The following is a 19,186-nucleotide window of genomic DNA, read 5'->3' on the forward strand; positions in this document are numbered from 1 at the left end:
AAGCAACATAGACATTCTTCTATTGTAACATCCATTTCATGTCAGATTGACAAGATTGGCTAATTTTTGAGGGGGGAATGTGCCCTAATCTGATGCCTCATTGACATCAGTTTGGCTGCCGTTCGCCGCTGGAGCACCCCGCCCCCCCCCCCGCGTTTTTAAGAACTGCAGACATCTGTCGATGTTTAACTTGGCTCGTGTGGTCGTCACGCTAAAGATGGTTTACAAGTCGGACGCCAGCAAACGTCTTTCATTACTGTCAGTTACTTCCATGCGTCAACGCAAGTATGCATGCATACTGTAATGTATGAACTGTTCATTTCCAAATATAGTAACTAACGTGTTCACATTTTGGCATTTGTGAACTTGTGCAACTGTGTGGGATCTTTTTATAGCACAAGGTCACCTCCAGTTGTTGCGATTACTCCTTGCTAGCAAATGATGAAGATGTGTTAGGTAGTAAAAAGATATTTAGGGTGATAAAACACTTGAGAGGTGAGGAACTGTATCGTTGGTTAGCATAACATGGCTCCTGGGGTCAATTGGCCATAAGGGGATTATAAAAGACCATTAATTTTATTATTATTATTATTTTTATTTTTTTTTAAATAGAGGAATTCAGTTGCAAAAATGGCAACAGAAATTAATCACCTGAAGTGTATCGGGTGATGAACGGCCCACAGGGATTGATTGCAGTGTTGAGCAACATTTCTCAAGTGGTTTTTCCAAGAGAGCGTTTTAAACGTTGTTTTTGGAAGTCGCGAGTCGCCACATTAAGAAACAGGACGAGGATACGATTTCACTTCTACACGAATAATTACCAAGTCGTGTGGGTGGCGAAGGGTTCACACGGTCAGCCTCGTTATCCACAGGCAAGTCTCCCAAATCGAGAGTTGTGATGTTTCACTTAATTTAGCCTGCCAGCAATGGCGAAGTGGTCACGTTTGACTAAACACATTTTGATGGCAGTGAAAGGAATTATCACACGTTGCAAACACAATTATTACTGCATCTTACTGAGTTGTAAACTCCATCAATTGCTGTGTGTCTAAAGAAATATTAATCTGCTATTCTCAATGCTACGTCTACATTTTTTTTTTCTTCCAAAAAATCATTTGAGCAGAAGTCCAGCATGGATGCGTCGCCCAAGGTATCTCTGGCTGACAGGATGAAGATCCTCAAGGACAAGGAGGAGCAGTGGAAGAGTAAAGGCAAAGGAGCCGCCAACGATTCGGTTCAGTTCACCGTTGCCGGGCGCATGGCAAAGAGAGGTAAGACTGCAAACATTTTTATTCTAATAGAGAAGCCTATGTCCTGACTAAATGAAGCTCCTCCCCTTACTTCAACTTGGGCCCTTGACCTCTCTTTGACACCAAAGCAACGTAAATAATCATCATCATCAATCATATTTCACCAGGTCTCGTGTCAGATGTGGGGAAGGGAGAGTCTCGTCTGACGCCCAATAAGAAGTCAAATGCCACGCCTGTAAAGCCACTTGAAGGTAGCGAACACTCCCACTTTTTATCCCATTGATGCACAAATGCTGCAGTGTCGTTAAGATATTGAGAATATTTCATTGCTCTGGTCCATAGAAATCTCCAGTAGAACTGATGTCAAGGTGGAAGGAGACAAAAGGCTCGATAAACTTGAGTCCTTCCTGGACAAACTTCATAGTAAAGGTACAATCTTCTTGTGTTTTTTTTTCCTCTCTATTTATGAAACAAAATTGATATCTTGTGTTCTTTTCTACCCTCAGGCGTGAGCAAGAGCAAGACGTCCACCATCGAAGTGACGGCCGAGGCGGAGAAAGAAGTGATGACCTTGGACGATGACGAGACCTTCGGCAACTTCTACCGATCCGTCTCGCCCTCGGCCTTCCAGGACGTCATCGTGACCCAGGAGGACCTGAGCCAGATCCAGGCCAACACGCCCAAGTCAGTTCCAATTCAAAAAGTGATGGAAATGAAACCATAATGGAAAAAGCAATATTGACAGGAGATCATTTCTTACTCAGGCTCACGTCTGCTGTCGCCAAGCATAAGCGTGCGGTGCGGCCCAACCGGAGGAACCAGGGCTCCAGGAACCCTTTGAAGGCGCTGGCCGCACGCAACGACATCCGGCAGGTGTACACGGAGCAGAGGCTCAACATCGCCAAAGTGGAGACCAAGAGGATCCAAGTGGAGCGCAGTAAGACATGGCCCACTTACGCAACATCAGTATTTCAAGCCAACAGCAACATGTTGATGCACAACATCACAGGATTTACGAATTGGTTGACCTTGTGTCTCGCTGCTTCGTGTCCACCTAGTGGCCAAACATTCCAACCTGGCCGACGTGGCTTTGGCGGGCCTGGCCAGCAAGGAGAATTTCCGCAAGGTCAACCTGCGCAGCGTCAAGTCCACCGACGTTGTGACCAACAACAGCGCGCTGCCCTACAACAAGCTCATGCTCATTCGCATCAAAGGTCAGACGCGGGTTTTGTTATGCTGGACGTTCGCTCAAATTGAGTCAAAAAGGGACCAACTCAACTTTTTGGGTTATTCAATTAACCTAAAACGTTGGGTCAAATGAATAAGTCACAAAACAACCCAAAGATTGGGTTGCTTTGTTTGTCATTAATTTAAATGTTACCAACTTTTTGGGGTTAAATAATTCAAAAAGTTGGGTTAGTTCATTTTTCACCCAATTCAATTGTTTCGTGGGTTATTCATTTGACCCAGCCTTTTTGGGTAAATTCAATAACCTACAAAATAACCCAACAAACCGGGTTGCTTTTAGGGATGTAACGATAAGGGCAATATCGTGATACTGTGATATTAAAACTGCCACAATATCGTCGTCGTCATGTTCACAATATTTAAAATGAACACATCTGTTAAAAAAAAGTCAGGTTGATTTCCATTTGTGCAGTTCTAGCACCCCCTAGTGGCTAGTTAGTGTAATTAAATTTTCATGAGGGATGTTTTGGCCTTCTATGTTTAAAATCTATGCTAATTGTCAGATGAAGGGGAACCTAATTGTTTGTGAAGCGGTAAATGTGTGCTTGCATTCGCAAGTAAGTGCGTCAATATTGTAATAAGAGATTGTAGGTGGTTTATATGTATTGCTGTTATGTACATGTATGTTTTAGTTTTTAAAATTTAATTAATCTGAATTATTAGTTTAATAGCACAAAAAGTTGAGTCGTCCATTTTTGACCCAATTTGGGTTACCGTATTTTTGACCCAACTGTTTTTAGAGTGTATTACTTTCACATTATTTTGATTAACATGAATCTTATTCTGTAGGTCGGAGGCATGTGCAGGTGCGCCTGGTGGAGCCCACGTCCAAGTCCCTAAACAGCGGCGACTGCTTCCTTCTCATCACGCCCAAGCATTGTTTCATGTGGAGCGGCGAGTTCGCCAACGTCATCGAGAAAGCAAAGGTAACGTGCCGCCTCGACCAAAAGAGCTAACAGGATTTGGGATTTGGGCCGTGACGCGCTAAATCTGCCTCTGCTGGCGCCAGGCGTCGGAGATGGCCTCCTTCGTCCAGGCCAAGCGGGACCTGGGCTGCAAGGCCTGCCAGGTGACGGTGCTGGAAGAGGGCATCAACACCGACAGCAAATGGGCCAAAGAGTTCTGGAGCTTGCTGGGAGGGAGGAGCGAGTATCGAGGTTTGGGAAACTCATTCACTCGCGGCCATTTTCAGTGAACAACCCCCTTTGCTCCCGGAGGTTTTACTGTATTTTGACTGATTTTGCAAGGCTCACAGATTATTTTGTTCTATTGCTATAAAAACATGGAACCTACCAGAAGAAAGATTAGAGAGTCTTCTTTCATCAGAAAAAAAAGTATATTTCCATCTGTTTCTGTTTTGAAGCAATTCTCATGAGAATATTGCTAAGTTTCATCATTATTCACAAATCATGTCCCTGGTTGATCTCTTATACTCTGCTGCCACCCGCTGGCCAATTTTGTAATTACTACCATTTTTTCACCTGTTCTCTGCAGTTGAGAGGCTGCATCAAAGCCTTCTGTATGCTCTAGCATAAAAAAACAAACGTATAAATACGTCTTTGGGACACTTAATACATTTAAAATAAAACGTATTTATACGTTTTTGGCAGCAAATGCGTTAACAGAGGTGAGAGACTACTTGAGCCACGTGACTTGACCCAAGTCATACTTGGCGCTCGATATTAAGACCCGAGTCTGACTTATGACTTGCACATATGCGACCCAGTCCCACCTCTGCTGGTTAATGAGGCTTGTGAGTCGTACTGGTTCTCAGCGTGATCGTTTTAGCTTGATGGCTGCCTCCTGACCCGGAGGCTTGTCTCGTAGCCCCCCTGCTGCTCGGCACATATGTTCACTCTGGTGCCTGTGCGAACATGTGTAACAGGGGCAGGAGAGCCAGAGGAGGACGAGCTGTACGAGAGCGGCGTGCTGGACTCCAACGGGGTCTACAGGCTCCAGGGAGACAAACTGGTGCCTCATGAAGACGCGTGGGCCTCCATTCCGAGTGTCACCTTGCTTGATTCCAAAGAGGTACATGAGTAGCATGCGGGAAAAAATTAGATTTGCACTCATTACTCTTTCCTCTGCCTTTAGGCGTTGGTGTTTGACTTTGGCGGCGAGGTGTACGTGTGGACCGGCAAGGACGTGCCTTTGGGAGACAGAAAGGTTGCAGTCAAACTGGGCAAACAGCTGTACAGTGGCAGCTATGACTATAGCAACTGCAGGATTAACCCTATAGATGCCTCCTGCACCAACAGTGACGAAGACGTACCACAGTGAGTCGCCACTTTGAGAAGCGCTGGAGTAAAAGAGTATTTGTTGGCTCGGGGCAGCCCCTAGTGGTGATCTTCTGCTACAACAGGAAGCGTTGACAACACTATGAACATGGCTGATTGTCCACTTTGTGCACAGGCAAGGAGAGGGCCGCCCAAGTTGGACTCTGTTTGGCCGCCTGTCGGAACACAACGAGACGTCCTTGTTCAGAGAGAAGTTCCTGGACTGGGCCGAGAGGAGGAAGGAGGAGGCGGCGGTAACGGAGGAAGTCAAGGTGCCGAAGGATTTTTTGTTTTTCTGGTATCATTCCGAATTGGACTAAGAATGTAGACTGTTTTTTGTTTTTCTCGAATTTTAGACATTTCAGCACCAGATTAGGGTTTTCTTGAATATAATTTATCTTTGACAACATCCCAAAAAAGTAATCCATTGGGGTGAAGTCTGGTAATCATTAATGAAGAATTAACATTAACTGTACACACAGACGATTGCAACACTTACAAATTCGACCTACTTTTGCACTTCATGTATTAGAGGTTGTGTTTAAAAAATTTATATATCTATACTGAATCAATATTCCTTTTCATAGCCCAATATCAATTCATGAAACCATGAATCAACACTTTTAAATATGGCTACCGAATGCAAATGTGCCCTTCTGTTATTTAGAGTACCCTAAGAGGAGACCAATGTTTTTGCAACTTTATTTACAATAGTGCTGTGTTTGTAATCAATTTCAATTGTTTATTGTTTTGATTGGGTCATGTTCATACTAATGCAAGAGCAAGAAGATTCTATTTGCAGCACTGATACTTCTGAGAATGTATTCCATATAAAAGTAAAATTGGTACTGCATGAAATCTTTAAGTGAATTGAAAACAAAAATAACAAAAATAAAAACAAATGCAATGAAAAAGTGATATTTTGTCCACTCAGAGTCCAGTCCACTCCAGCGTCCGCGCCTCGCCCGAGCTGGACCTGCAGCCGTGCGACGCCAACACGCTGCTGGACAACGAGCCGCCGGCGGTCAGCACCGTCCTGGAGGGCGTGGACGTGCAGCGGGGTCACGGCGTGGTGAGGACGGAGGACGGCAGGCAGGCGGAGCTGTCGACGCTGGCCGTGGACGCCTGGCATATCAAGGAGTACGGCGAGGAGGAGGTGCCGGCGGAGAGCCTGGGGCAGCTCCACGAGGGCGACGCTTACATCGTGCGATGGAAGTACTCTATCACCACGCTTGGTGGGTCTTTATCATAAGAAAGAGTTCTCGTTAGAACTGCATCACTACTGTACTGCTCAAACCAACTATTTTTTTCTCACCCTAGTGGGAAAACGGCAAAAACCCGGAGAGCTGAGTGCCGGCGTTGCGGGCAGGGAGAGGACGGCGTGCTTTTTCTGGCAGGGCCTCCACTCCAGCGTCAGCGAGAAGGGAACCTCTGCGCTTAAGACGGTGGAGCTGGGCAGCTTCAGGGGCTCACAAGTGGGTCTCAGCTGCCACACACACACACACACACACACACACACACACATTCCAAATAGTTTGCAAACGTATTGAGGACGCTTGAATGTGTCCAATGTGCTTGGCTGCAGGTGCTGGTGAGTCAGGGGAAAGAGCCTCCCTGCTTCCTCCAACTCTTCCAAGGTGGTTTGGTCGTACATAAGGGCAGTCGTGACAACTCTGGCAAAAACTCAGGTAAAAGCATCCCATTTATTAGTTTGCACTTACAAAAAAAATGTTTACGTAAATGTTTCAAAACAATTCTAAAAAAAAATTTTTTTAAATTTAATTCAGTGATTCTTCACTTGTGCTATTTTGAGAATCACCCATCTCAACACATTCTATCCCCACAACATTTAGGGCTGTGAAAGTTAAAGCGTTAATTTATTAATTAATCACAAAAATATTATCGCATTAATCATCTAACTCAGATTGACACTATTAATTTTGACCGCAGATTATCCTTTAGCTCGACAGAGGATAGCACAGGTTGTGTTTGAGCAATAAACATAACTACATGAATTAAAGTAAAGCATTTAATAAATGCTTGCATATTACATTCAGAATATACTCTAGTCAAAATATTGGGGTCATTTTTTTTTCTCATTTTAAATTATGCAAGTAATTCACTGATTAGAGAAAGAGGAGGATGAGCGCATGAAGTGGATCAAAAATGTATATGACATAATAACCTTAAATATCGAAAGAATTAACGCATAACAGGTGCTCTTCAAATTTGGCGGGCAAAAAATGTTGATAAAAAGCCTTTTTGAATTCTCAGATGTGATTAATCTGATTTAAATAAATAAATAAAAAATGTAATCATTTGACAGCTCTAATGTAAATACGTTTTTTAATACTTTGTCCTTCACTTCCAAAAACGTATTTGTTTTTTTTAATGGATTTTTTTTAATGCTAGAGCACACAGAATGCTATGAAGCAGCTTCTGACATGAAGAGGTCGTTCAAAGCAATATCATTCTGCTGCCCCCAGGAGGCTGGCGGTTGTTCTGCGTCCGCGGCGAAACGGAGCCGGAGGCCACGCTATGGGAGGTGGAGTGCGCCGGCGCCAGCTTGCGCTCACGGGCCGTCCTGGTGCTGCTCCAAGCTCGGGAAGCTCGTCTCTACGTGTGGCATGGCTGCAAGGCTCATGCCGGCGCCAGGCAGGTGGCCAAGAGGGCCGTCGAGCGACTGAGCCAAGGGTAAGGACGGACGGACATGGTCCGAGTTTGGCCGACTGACTGACGGCCTACCGCTCCCTTCAAGGCGTCCTTCCGAGTTGGGTCTGAGTGGCAGCGGCCGTGTGAACGTTGAGGAGGTGGAGGAAGGAAGCGAGCCTGCGGAATTCAAGAAGGTTCTTGGCTTGCAGGACAGGAAGTCGTACGACTGCATGCTTCAAGGTTGCGCGCAAGCACAGCACACTCAAAAAAAAAAAAAAAAAAAAAAAACTGACAAAAATGAACGCCGTTTACTGAGCCGGGTTCACTAGGTGAAGTGTGCTCCGCTGCTTTCAGACCCCGGCAAGTACAACTTCACCCCCCGGCTGTTCCGGCTGAGCGCTAGCTCGGGCGTGTTTGAAGGGGAGGAGCGCCTGTACCCCGCCAGGGTGACGGAGGGAGTCATGGCCATGCCCTTCCTGCAGGAGAACCTCTACTCGGCACAGCAGCCCGGTAAGCCCGACGCCCGCCCGCTTGCTCGGCCCGTCCTCACGTTGTTCCTGCACCAGCTCTCTTCCTGCTGGACAACCGCATGGAGGTATACCTGTGGCAGGGCTGGCAGCCCGAGGAGGAGCAGTGCACCGGCTCGGCAAAGATACGCTGGGACAGCGAGAGGAAGTGCGCCATGGAAACGGCGCTGCAGTACTGTAAAGGTCAGCACACTTTTTTAAATAAAAAAAAATATTTTATTTTTTATTTTTTTACAGTTATTAAAAGCCAAAATCCTTTTTGAACATAAATTTAACAAATCCTAAAGCATGAGAAGGAAAGCCTGGGTGAGTCAAAGGTCAGAAGCTAGCTATTTGACAGCTACTAGTAGCTGTGATTAGGAAAAACTGCAAGTAGCTAACTGAGCATGTCTTGTATTTGCAGAAAAGAGCTCTCGGCGCCCCCCTCAGGCCTATCTGGTCATGGCAGGCTGTGAGCCTCTCACTTTTACCAACATCTTCCCTTACTGGAAAAAGGACCCCAGCATTGCCTCCAAGGTGAGGAATATTCTTTTCGGTGAATCACACATTTCACAATTGTTGCATCCTTTTTTTTTTGTCTTGTTTAGACTGAGGGTTCCAAAAACAAAGTGACCTTAGTGAAGGAGGTGCTGTCCAAGCTCAGTAAGCTCCAATACTCCATCAAAGAGCTCACCGGGTCGCCACTGCCTGACGGAGTGGACCCTCTACGCCTGGAGGATTATCTCTCCGACCAGGACTTCAAGGTAGAATGAAGCCCCCCAAGCCCCCAAAAATATATATAAAATATTTGGTTCCAACAAGTTTGTAACGGTCCTCGTAATTTGTTTTTGTTGTCTAGAAACTTCTGGAGATGAGTCGGGTGGAGTTCAATGCCTTGCCAAACTGGAAGCAGAAGAACCTGAAGAAAAGCAAAGGGCTTTTCTAAAAACAACAACAACAAAAATCTTGCATTTAAAAGTCACCTCATTTTGTAAAACAAAAATGTACAATTTTGTATAGTCTTCTTAATTATAATTTTTAGCCAATCGTGCAATTTGTTTTTATTAACTTTTGTGTTCCTTGTGCTAAGCTCTTTATGCTCATATCGTTAATATGTAATATACTTTCAATGCATTGTTTTAATCCAATTATTGTTGCTTTTTGTGCCATAATGTGGAAAATAATGCCAGTGGCTTAAAAGCCTCTACTGTTTTACTTTTTTTTTTTTTTTTTTTTTTTTTTTTTACTTTTGACCTGATGCCTTGCAAAAAAGCAGACATTATCTCCCCCTCCCTCCAAAAACAAAACAAAAAAAATACCACCCAAAAGAAGAATAAGAAGAAAATTTAAGGTTCTTTTGAATTATCTTAAGTAATATCCTTGTTGGGACCAAATAAGACTTATGTTCTTTCTTTTCTTTTGTTTTCTTTTAAGACTTGCCAACAGTGTTTGTGTGAAATGTATTAGTTAGTTCACTGAACATGTTACACGTATGTTGCATGACTTTCAAGCCTCTGCATTGTTCGTTTTTTGCAATACTGTATGATCTTTTTTTTTTTTTTTTTTTTTTTTTTTTTTTTTTTGTAATAAGAAATATGGATGGATGGCAGTTTTTGTTTTTGGCACATGGAAACAAACGTGAATAAAATGTTTGTTTAAAAAAATGATTATTAAATATTTTAAAATCATAGTTTGGACGTGACAATTCTTTTAAAAAAAAAGAAAAAGAAACAGGTGATGGCAATTTGTGGCGTGGTCACGTGACGTGATGTGCGACGAAAAGCAAGTAGCTAACTAGCCAGGCGCCTGTCTAAACCGCCAAACAAAACGAGGGAACTATTAAATACACATATTTAACTACATATCGTTAATGAGCTCTGAGGGGACAAGGGTAGACATTGGAACACAGCCTTAATATTATTAAAAACACCCTTGTGCTCGTCCAGGAAGTGAGGTTTGTGTTTCGGTGTCCATTTTTGACATTTCAACTCAAGACCCAGGATTTAAAGTAAGTCGGCTTTTTGTTTTACTTTATTTATCACATTTAATTCTCGCTTTTAAATGTACCAACGTGTATAAAAGTGCCTGAATTCAGAATTATTATTTTTTTTCTCCCCTCCTTCTCTGTAGAGGACTGTAATGTTCATCATTGTCCACCAGGGGGCGATATGTGATCTCATTTGTACTGTGCTCCAGCTCATCTATCAGGTAGGACCAAAGTGAAAAATGTTACTGTCGTCAGTTTTGATGATTTTTTTTTTTTTAAGCAACGACGCGACTACATTATGAGGAACTTTTCCCAATGTTCTTTCTGATCTGATACTGAAGTCAAACATGGCATTGATACTGATATTTTTAAAACGTAGTTTATTTCAAATCATAGTTAGAAGAAATATCAATGTCTATTATTGTTATTTATGTCTTCTAAGCTAGCAGACGTTTGCTCTCTTATAGTACTGGCTGACTCAAACTGAAACTGAACAATTAAATAAATAGGTTTGTCAATGCCTTAATATTCTTTGTTCATCTTACCAATATGCCTGGACCTCAGACATGATCTCAATTCTTTAGTATAGTTTCCACATCACCTGAAATGACAGAAGTACAGAAAATATCCCTCTTTTGATTGAATAATCAATTTATTGGGTCTCAGATCTCAGAAACTTCTGGGCTTGGTTTTGCAACACTGTGGAAATTCCATTTCACTTTTACTTCCAAGTACCAAGAAGTATAAAACTTTGTGGAACCTTTGCTGGAAATGCGGCTCAATTTTTATGGGCCACATTATATAACGACCGCCCGGCATGATGCTGTTCCACACCACTAAAAGCAAAACCAAGACAATAAACAATAAAATAAGCATTATTAGATTTGTCAAGCAGACTTTTTGGTACCGCTTGTATTGGATGTCATTGGAAAATGGATGGAGAACTTTTTTTTTCTTTTTTTCTCTCTCTTCACCGTTATAAAGTCATGATGTTGATAGTGCAATTTTTGTAAGTTTGGAATCACTCATCATAATTTGTTGTAGGGATACATCCATATAAATAAATGTTATGGCCACTTTAGAGCACCTCGTCAGCTATGAGTGCACGCTTGTTACGTGGAGATAGGTTGAAGAGTGTGAGTGTTGGGTTCTAAAAAGTCAAACTTGGCAGCCAGTGAGTGAGCTCTAGGCATTGTCGCTTCAGAGTGCCTCGTTGTTGTCATGTCTGGGGTCACGCCAGGGTTAAGTTTGAGTTCATGACCGTGAGGTCAAGTGTCTGTTTTGAACTGATGTAACCATTGTCTGGTTTCAACTGGAAAGACACTATTTGAGGTCAGGACCTGTGGGATGTCAATCTTTAATCCTTTACTTAGTGACAACCAATCAGATCGATTTACTGTCTGTAGTAGCGTTCTGCGAAGTGTTTGTTTGCTGGATTATTGCTTTCTGTCCCTCTGTGCAACTCTCTTTGTTTCTCGTCTAGTCAAGTTTGTTCAATGCCTCTCGATGTGAATAAATAGATAATAATAATAATAAAACCTTATTTGTTTCTGCGCTTTGGGATCCAACATTAAGCACATGGCAGTTGTCACAGCATTGAAAAGCTGCAGAGATATGTTTGCAGCCAGATACTGTAATCTCAAACATGTAGAGATGAAACATACTACCTACATGTTTTTTTTTTTTAATCATTTTTAAATTCACAAGACATTTATTTTCATTCTTCAACAAAATGAATTTCAACTGTTCATCATGGCGGTCTTAGTAGACGGTACACTTGCTTTGATCCATCCCTTTTTTCCAAACTTCCACATGTGCACAAAATGAAATGAGGGTGAAAATTCCCGAGCCAACCACGGCATGGAGCGCGCCGCAGCTGCGTGGACCAACACACACACACACACGCACGCACGACAAAAAAGCTGCACGTATCAGCCGCGACATCGGGCCGGCTTCCTGCAGATGACAGATTGATTGAAACCTCGAACTGCGCCTCTCATCCATCATTCCGGCCCGTTTCTCATCCCCCAGCTGCTCAGCTTTCCTCATTTACGTCAGCGCACGCGCACACAGAGCCGGTCGCCATGTTATGATAGAAACACCTACTCGGCATCCTGGCGGACACACAAACAAAATGAGTCAGTAGTTTGGCTTTCCGGGAGAAACACATGCTCGGCTAGTCGGTGGCCGTGAACTCCCTCCCACCTGGGCCGCATTAACCTTGCGCTTGCATACTTTGGGCAGGTTTTTGGCTTTGGAGAGAGGTGGCGCAGCATGAAGGAAGTCAAATCAGAGCTGTATAAAAGTACAAATGTCGGAATTTTATACTTTTTGTGAGTTGCTATGATGTGAGCAGAATTTGTTGAAAAGGAGGGGGGGGAAATACCATATTGTTGTATTATCGCCATCTTTTGTGTTTAAATTTAACTGTTATGTGTTAGCATCAAGCTAGCAAACTTTAAGGCAATGTATGCATGTAGCGTTTTTTGTTGTTGCCATTTCCACTTTCCACCCTTTCAGCAGCGTCTCCATCTTTTCATAAAGTGAAATTGGATAAAACGGCACATTTGAAACCACTGAAGTAGTGCGGCGAACACTTGAAAATGTCTTTTTGATCCATTGAGCTGCAAACTCGTATCAATGACGCTTGGCACTTGATGAGAAAATGGAATCAAAATCATTTAGACCTAAAAAAAAATAACACTGGCTAATTGTCTCCAGTGGTTTCCCCCTTGCCTGCCAGACACTTGTAAATATATTTTGCGCTGTCACGGTGTATCAACCAGAAAAATGTCAAGCATTTCATTGGCAGCGTGTGCCATTGGTGGCCAATTAAAATTGACGGCTAGCGAGTAATGTTGATGAATGTGCCGGCGTGTAAGCAGGCTGACTGACGCTACTTAACTCGTGCGCTAATAAACCCACTAACCTTTAAGTCATAAAGACAGTTTATTATTTAAGTTTATTAAAGCTACATTTGCTTGTAAAAAAAAAATGAATATAGTCTGTGTTGTTGCCATGATAACCTTAAATCCTTCTTTAGTAGTAAGCAGTATTGGTGCTTTTTGTGTTGCGTTAGCATCTATGCTAACAAATCTGTTGTGTGTTTCAGTATTTGTACAATTCTTTCCACTCATATTAAAATTATTACACTTTTTTTATGACTAAGTATTCACACCAATATTCACCATACAACTTTCATCCAATTTTATTTATTTATTTAGTTATTGTTCTTTAGCCTAAGTCACTTGTTTGTTAGCAGTAGCGTCAAGGCTAACTACAGATTTGTAGTCGTGTACAAGCTTTGAACATTCTAAAACATACGTGTGGTTTTTTTTTTTTAATTCAAGGTTGTAATTGACATACTACATTGTAATATGCCAGTAAATAGTTTTATCAATTAAAAAATACAATACGTTTGCACAGAAAAAAGGACCTTGACTCATTCAAAATGAACCAAAACAAATATGGTATTTGTTCTCCCATTTATTTGCAAATAATGTGAAAGCATTTACTTTGATTTAGATGACGATGAGTCACAGAAACACTCTCCTGAGAAAACCTTGATTTTTTTTTCAGACGTTTCGTCTTGGCAAACTAGCGGCTCGTCAAACAAAAAATCTCTTGTTGCCAAGTAGACTGAAGGGCTCGTACGAATGCATTCACACGCGTGACCTTCATTGCTAAAAGCGATCGATACAAAAACATAATGGATTTTTCTGCTAGCGCGCTCATGGGCTTGTATGCTGTTTCTTTTTTTATTTGAATTTCAGGATTCAGAATAACATGAATGTGATGAAAAATCTTAAAAGGAAAAAATATTGATCGTCTGTAGATGACATTTATATTTGGGGCAAAAGAATAGGAAAACAATTTTAATAAAGGTTAGCTAATAGGAATATCTGTATTTTGTCAAAAAATATATAGTGATAGACTGAGTAAATTGTCCTGTTTGACTAGCAAAAAATAAAATTCTAGGAAAACAAAAAAAGCTATTGTACCATTCCACCATTTAGAAAACCTTTTTTTTTTTTTTTGCCTTACAAAAGCCCAAACTTGATTTAAAAGAAATGTATGTATATAAAGTTTTTCACCATTAAAAAAAAAAAACATAGTTTAATAAAATTGAAAGGCTTTCCCCCCCAACCCCAAATTTAAATTTGGCATGTTGCGTATCCATTTATTTTCATGCTCGTTAACAAGAGCATTTGTCGTACCTCCAAAATCAAATTGACAGCTCTCACGGTTGGTTAGCGACCGAGCCATCCACAGGAGGCCCTGACACACTCACACTCGTACACGCGGGTTCCTGACGCCAGTCCCTGTGCTTGGTTGCTTCTTTGTTCCTTCGCTTGCATGGATGCACACGATGATACTCATCAAACCGGACTCAGCATATAATCTCGCAACGCCAACGTAGTGTCCATGGATGCAGCATTGAAAAGAAGCGCCGGCGCTTACATGTACCTTTCAAAACCTCAGACAGCCTCTCGGCCGCCCCACATCAAAACTCTTCTCGTGCTTTTGAAAAATGGATGCATGTTGACTGGGCTCCTCGGGGACTCGATGATGCGGTGCGCTACACCGTGTATGTGTGTGCGCGTGTTTACGCTCACTGAACTGACGCAACATGAAGAAGCAAACGAAATAAGAGTAACTTTGAACACACAGTGTGATGAGGTGCCGTCTCAGCCAAAAATAACATTTGCCTCATGTCAAAACTTTTTTTTTTTTTTTTTAAAGACCCTTTTTTTGACTAAAGTTTTGACCTTTTTAGTTAGAGTTAAAATGCATGTGCAATCGAAGACGTGTCAAAACTGTGTGTGAGAAGTTTGGTCGTGTGAGTGAGGCTTTTTTTGTATGAGTGTTTACTGTAAGAGTGAGGTGTCAGTGATTTTGTGACAGAGAGAGGGTTTGTTTTTTTTGTAGGTGTACAAGAAAGAGAGACAAATGTGAGAGGTTTCCTGTCAGTGTGAAAGTTTTTCATGTGAGTTTTCTTTTGTTTATGTGGGTTTTTTGTTGTTTTTTTTTAATGAAAGGGAGTTTTATTTGAGTGAGATTTTTTTGTGAGTATTTTTGTGTTTGGAGGTTTTTGATTGTTTGAGGATTTTTTTTTTCATGTATTTTTTTAAGACGAGTTTAATTTGTGTGAGTTTATTGTGAGAAATGCATTTTTTTGGTAAGTGAAGAGGTTACTGTGAGAGGAAAGGGAGTTTTCATTGATGAGTGAGAAGTGTTTTGAGGTTTATGAGAGTGTTGTTCGGGTGAGTTGTAAGGTTTAGAGATCTAGATGTTTGTGAGAGAGGTTGTTTTTTTTTTTAAAGGCATACGAGACTGTCGTCAAATGTGAGGTTTCCTGTGAGTGTGAGAGATCTAGTTGTTTGTGAGAGTTTTTGTCTTTCTAATGTCACACAGCTCATGTCTTTCCACAACCTTGAGACAATTACCATATATGGACATTTGACCTTTGGGGACACTTTGTTCGCTACTTGACCTGTGTGTTCTTGTCTTTCTATCTTTGTGTGGACCAACACACTTTTTCGTGTCTTTTCAGTATACAATAAGGACTATTTTGTTTTTGTTTCTACTGCACGTGTATGTGTGACTCATGTACAGTATGGAAGCAGATGGAGCCCCTTTGACAGCGTTTGAGGAGGCGGCGGCAGGCGACATTGCAGTGATGTCACTCGCTCAGACCTCTTCCTGTCTGCCCTCGCTAATCGAATCAAGCCGCTGTGGAGCTCTCGAGCCCACTCTAATTCCATCAGATCCGGATCCCCACGCTGCAGGGGAAGGTCGTGTGTCTCGCTATATTTGTGTGTGTGCATGTGTTTCTTAAAAAGTGCGGATCCAACAGCAGGTTCAGTCAAATTCTTGGAATCCCTCCACTGCTTGATAAATGACTGTCCGCCTCGCAGTCCTGCCACCGACCTTGAACGCGACCTTGTGGCCGGCGAACCATCATGGAGGATTTAAAAAAAAAAAAAAAAAAAATTATCCTCAAAGCTTGTTCAACTATATTTCTTTATTCATATTTTTAATATGTATTTTAAATAGGGGTGTCAAAATTAGTGTTAATTTTGACTTAATTTAAAGGTCCTATAACGCCAAAAAAAATTTCCGTGCTATTAATGACCGCCCCTTGGAAAGCCTGTACTGTGGGAATTCCATCGCACGTCTCCATCAAAATTTAGCAGTAATAAATTTTAATAATAATGCATATATTTGTGGAGATGGGGTCAAGTTGTATTTTATAATTTAAAAACTGTGCAGAATTTCACAAGTTAACTTCATGTTAATGATTAGCTAGCTCTCTTAATATGAATGAAATGCACTGAATGTCGCCATCTCACAAATGCAATTCTGCCATCTAGTGGCAAAAGAATGACCGACACAAATTAATATCACACTCGTTTTTTTACAGCACAGGACATCTTTAATTTAAACTCAATTTTATGGATTATTATGAAATGACTGTATCAATTATTAATAAAAGATGCAGCCATATTTCTATTTAACATTTTTTTTTTCACTTTTATGTAAACAAGAGTATGAAAACTTAGGGAAAAAATAGTTTATTGTACATTAAGAACAGGTATAAAATTTGCGATTAATCGTGATTTACCTATTGAAGTCTTGCGATTAATTACGTTTAAAAAAAATTAATTGCTGACACCCCCCCCCTTTTTTTTATTTTTTTATGATGTAAACAGAAAAAAACTCAACAGCAATAACAGAAAAGGTACAAGAAGCTCCTCCCCTCACTTCAACATGGCACTAAGATGTCACAAGAGCACAAATTTCATATCAGACATTAATTTTGTCCCAAGCACGTAAATGGTGAATAAGCGAGTTTTTCCAGCGAATAATGTCGGCTGGTATCATAATCAGATTTTGCTTTGTTTTGATTAGATTTAGTTTTGTCACGTTTTTCCTCTGTCCCTGTGGATGTGTGTGATGAGACTCGCTCACCTCTGAGAGAATGATGTGATGGAGTCTGGTCCAAAGTAGCATCACCGCAGTTGAGCACTTATTATAAAACCGGCACTGAAATGGAGGGGCGTGGGTGTCGTCAAACACTCGTCTATCTAATTGCATGCCCACATGGCAGATAGGACTTTTTATTATTTATTTTTTTTATTTTATTTTATTTTTTTAAGTAGACAAACTGTATTTTGTGCCTAACCTGCTTTGACTTAATATCTAACAATGGCTACCTCCCATAGAAGCACAAGAAGTAAACTTCAGTTGTTCAGGTGTTTTGTAGAACACTCTTGTAATTGCTGTCTGTAGTGGGTGGAATTATGCATAATCATTTGCATAATGTCATTTTTACCCCTGCCCTGATTTGTTTATGTATGCAAGTAGGCTGCACAGTTGCAGTCGCTTTGCCTCATCATTAGTGAAAACTATCATATTAGTCATGGATGTTTTGTTTTTTAGGGAGACAATGCAGTTGATCCTAAAATGTAGCTAGAGCGTTTTATTGCGGTAATTGAACTCGCACTTAAGATGAACAATACTGCAGGTGGTTTGATTATTCATACAGAGCAGAATTTAACCATTGATCAATATTGTACCGACTTCTTATGCATGCGTCTCATTGGCTAACATTTTTCAATTAGGTCTCATCAGGTAGTCCAGGTCTCAATGTGATTTAGCTAAGCGGGCCATAGTAGTTGATGATCTGGGACGAATAGACGGGGATCGGGCATTGAGCCCTGTGGGACGCCGTTGTTAATTGGACTTGAGTCCCATTGGCAGTCATCATTCATTTGATATTTTATTATTGTTTGGTTGCTTATTTGTTGTCACAACAGAATGAGTACCCTACTATAGTGTCACTTCAATTGAAGCAAATATATGTCATGTTGATTATTATTGTCATGACTGGATCATGCCAGGGTTAAGTTTGGGTCATGCAAGGGCATGACAGGGTTATGTTTGGGTCATGCAAGGGCATGACAGGGTTATGTTTAAACCTAGGGGTCCGCCAGGAGGCATCCTTTGAAGCGGGGGGGGGGGGGGGGTACTCTGTCATGACTAGGGTCATGCAAGGGTTATGTTTGGGTCATGACCGTGAGGTCAGGTTTGAACTGATGTGATCGGCATCCGGTTTCAACTGGTGGTGCGTTATGTCATGTCAGAAGCTATGTGATGTCAGGAATCTTTCATCTCTTTATCTAGTCAACAGCCAATCAGATAATTCCATGTCAGTCCTGTTACCCACATGTCGAGCCACAACCAATCAGATCGATTCACTGTCTATGTAAGCTGTCTGAGAAGTGTGTGTTTTTGTCGGATTATTACCTCTGTTCCTCTGTGCAACTATCGTTGTTTCTCGCCTCTCGATGTGAATAAATAGTTATGGTCTTATTTGTGTCTGCGTTTTTGGGATTTATGGGCAACCCCAGCACATAATTATTCATGAACGCATTTGTCCCTTGCTTGGACAAAACAGAGAGAACCCTTGACCCTTCAACCTTATCGCCACATTTTAAGGTCACATTTATTTATGTATTTTTTTTTAAAGAAAAATCCCTTTGTTCACTAATGACGCCTCGCAAAGCCGAGCCAGTCGTCACCTCTACTTAGCCGCTCACTTCGCGGGCCCGACGTTGCTGTCAATCAACGGTACACGACAGGAGCGGCTGCTGACACGCCCGTCAACGCAATTAACGGCAAGCCGGTATGGTGCGAGAGGCCATGTTTGATTCATGACACAAGCGGCGCAGAGTATGAGATCAGGTGTTTGTGTGTGCGTGTGCGTATGTGTTTTCCACTTTTGTGCAATGCCTCAGAGGGAATTGTGTGTTTCATGTTTGCATGGATGAGCAGTGTATGACAGGCAATAAACCCGAAAGGGAGTGCTGTCTGCATGTAGGCATGTTTTTTGCATGAGTGCATATTTGTGTGTCTGTGTTATAAACATTCTGTACGCAAGCACATATGCTCCTCATGTTTACCTTCATTATACAAAACAAAACTTGCATGTTTACTGGAAGAGTGTGGACATTTTGTATTCTGAAAAGTTGAACAAGTGGTGACCCGACTTATGCATTTTTCGGTAACAAGCAGTCATTTGGCCCATTTTTGCTTTGACTTGAGAGCAAAAATTTGACATATGGACATTGTGGAATTGGGTCACAGCAAGCAGCAGTTTGGCAGAAAGTAAGCAACTCTTCAAAAAATAAAAAATAGGCTTGAAGCTGCTAGCAAGTGCTAACACAATAACCGCGCTCACAAGTACAGGATTGTCTCATAAAA

At 41.6% G+C, this 19,186-nt stretch overlaps 2 protein-coding genes across 7 annotated transcripts in view; both read left to right on the top strand.

The window, feature by feature from the left end:
• Positions 1-9,622, top strand: part of svild (supervillin d) — a 35,052-nt gene extending 25,430 nt beyond the window's left edge. For all 4 annotated transcript variants that reach the window (XM_077502485.1, XM_077502488.1, XM_077502486.1 and 1 more), the window contains 21 exons: positions 1,124-1,271; positions 1,418-1,501; positions 1,593-1,679; positions 1,757-1,934; positions 2,015-2,187; positions 2,309-2,464; positions 3,288-3,424; positions 3,508-3,655; positions 4,384-4,529; positions 4,593-4,774; positions 4,911-5,046; positions 5,709-6,009; positions 6,095-6,249; positions 6,360-6,462; positions 7,261-7,468; positions 7,533-7,666; positions 7,781-7,936; positions 7,993-8,136; positions 8,357-8,469; positions 8,541-8,696; positions 8,792-9,622. In XM_077502485.1, coding sequence (XP_077358611.1) covers positions 1,124-1,271; positions 1,418-1,501; positions 1,593-1,679; positions 1,757-1,934; positions 2,015-2,187; positions 2,309-2,464; positions 3,288-3,424; positions 3,508-3,655; positions 4,384-4,529; positions 4,593-4,774; positions 4,911-5,046; positions 5,709-6,009; positions 6,095-6,249; positions 6,360-6,462; positions 7,261-7,468; positions 7,533-7,666; positions 7,781-7,936; positions 7,993-8,136; positions 8,357-8,469; positions 8,541-8,696; positions 8,792-8,878 — 3,132 coding nt within the window. In that variant the 3' untranslated portion in view covers positions 8,879-9,622. The remainder of the gene's footprint in view (positions 1-1,123; positions 1,272-1,417; positions 1,502-1,592; positions 1,680-1,756; positions 1,935-2,014; positions 2,188-2,308; positions 2,465-3,287; positions 3,425-3,507; positions 3,656-4,383; positions 4,530-4,592; positions 4,775-4,910; positions 5,047-5,708; positions 6,010-6,094; positions 6,250-6,359; positions 6,463-7,260; positions 7,469-7,532; positions 7,667-7,780; positions 7,937-7,992; positions 8,137-8,356; positions 8,470-8,540; positions 8,697-8,791) is intronic.
• An 88-nt stretch (positions 9,623-9,710) lies between these two features.
• The window catches only part of LOC144004713 (zinc finger protein 281-like), a 54,558-nt gene continuing 45,082 nt past the window's right edge, over positions 9,711-19,186 (top strand). For all 3 annotated transcript variants that reach the window (XM_077502165.1, XM_077502162.1, XM_077502163.1), the window contains exons 1-2: positions 9,711-9,940; positions 10,063-10,140. The gene's annotated coding sequence lies outside the window, so the exon portion shown is untranslated. The remainder of the gene's footprint in view (positions 9,941-10,062; positions 10,141-19,186) is intronic.

Source organism: Festucalex cinctus, chromosome 17, assembly GCF_051991245.1.
Source record: "Festucalex cinctus isolate MCC-2025b chromosome 17, RoL_Fcin_1.0, whole genome shotgun sequence".
Classification (NCBI taxonomy): domain Eukaryota; kingdom Metazoa; phylum Chordata; class Actinopteri; order Syngnathiformes; family Syngnathidae; genus Festucalex; species Festucalex cinctus.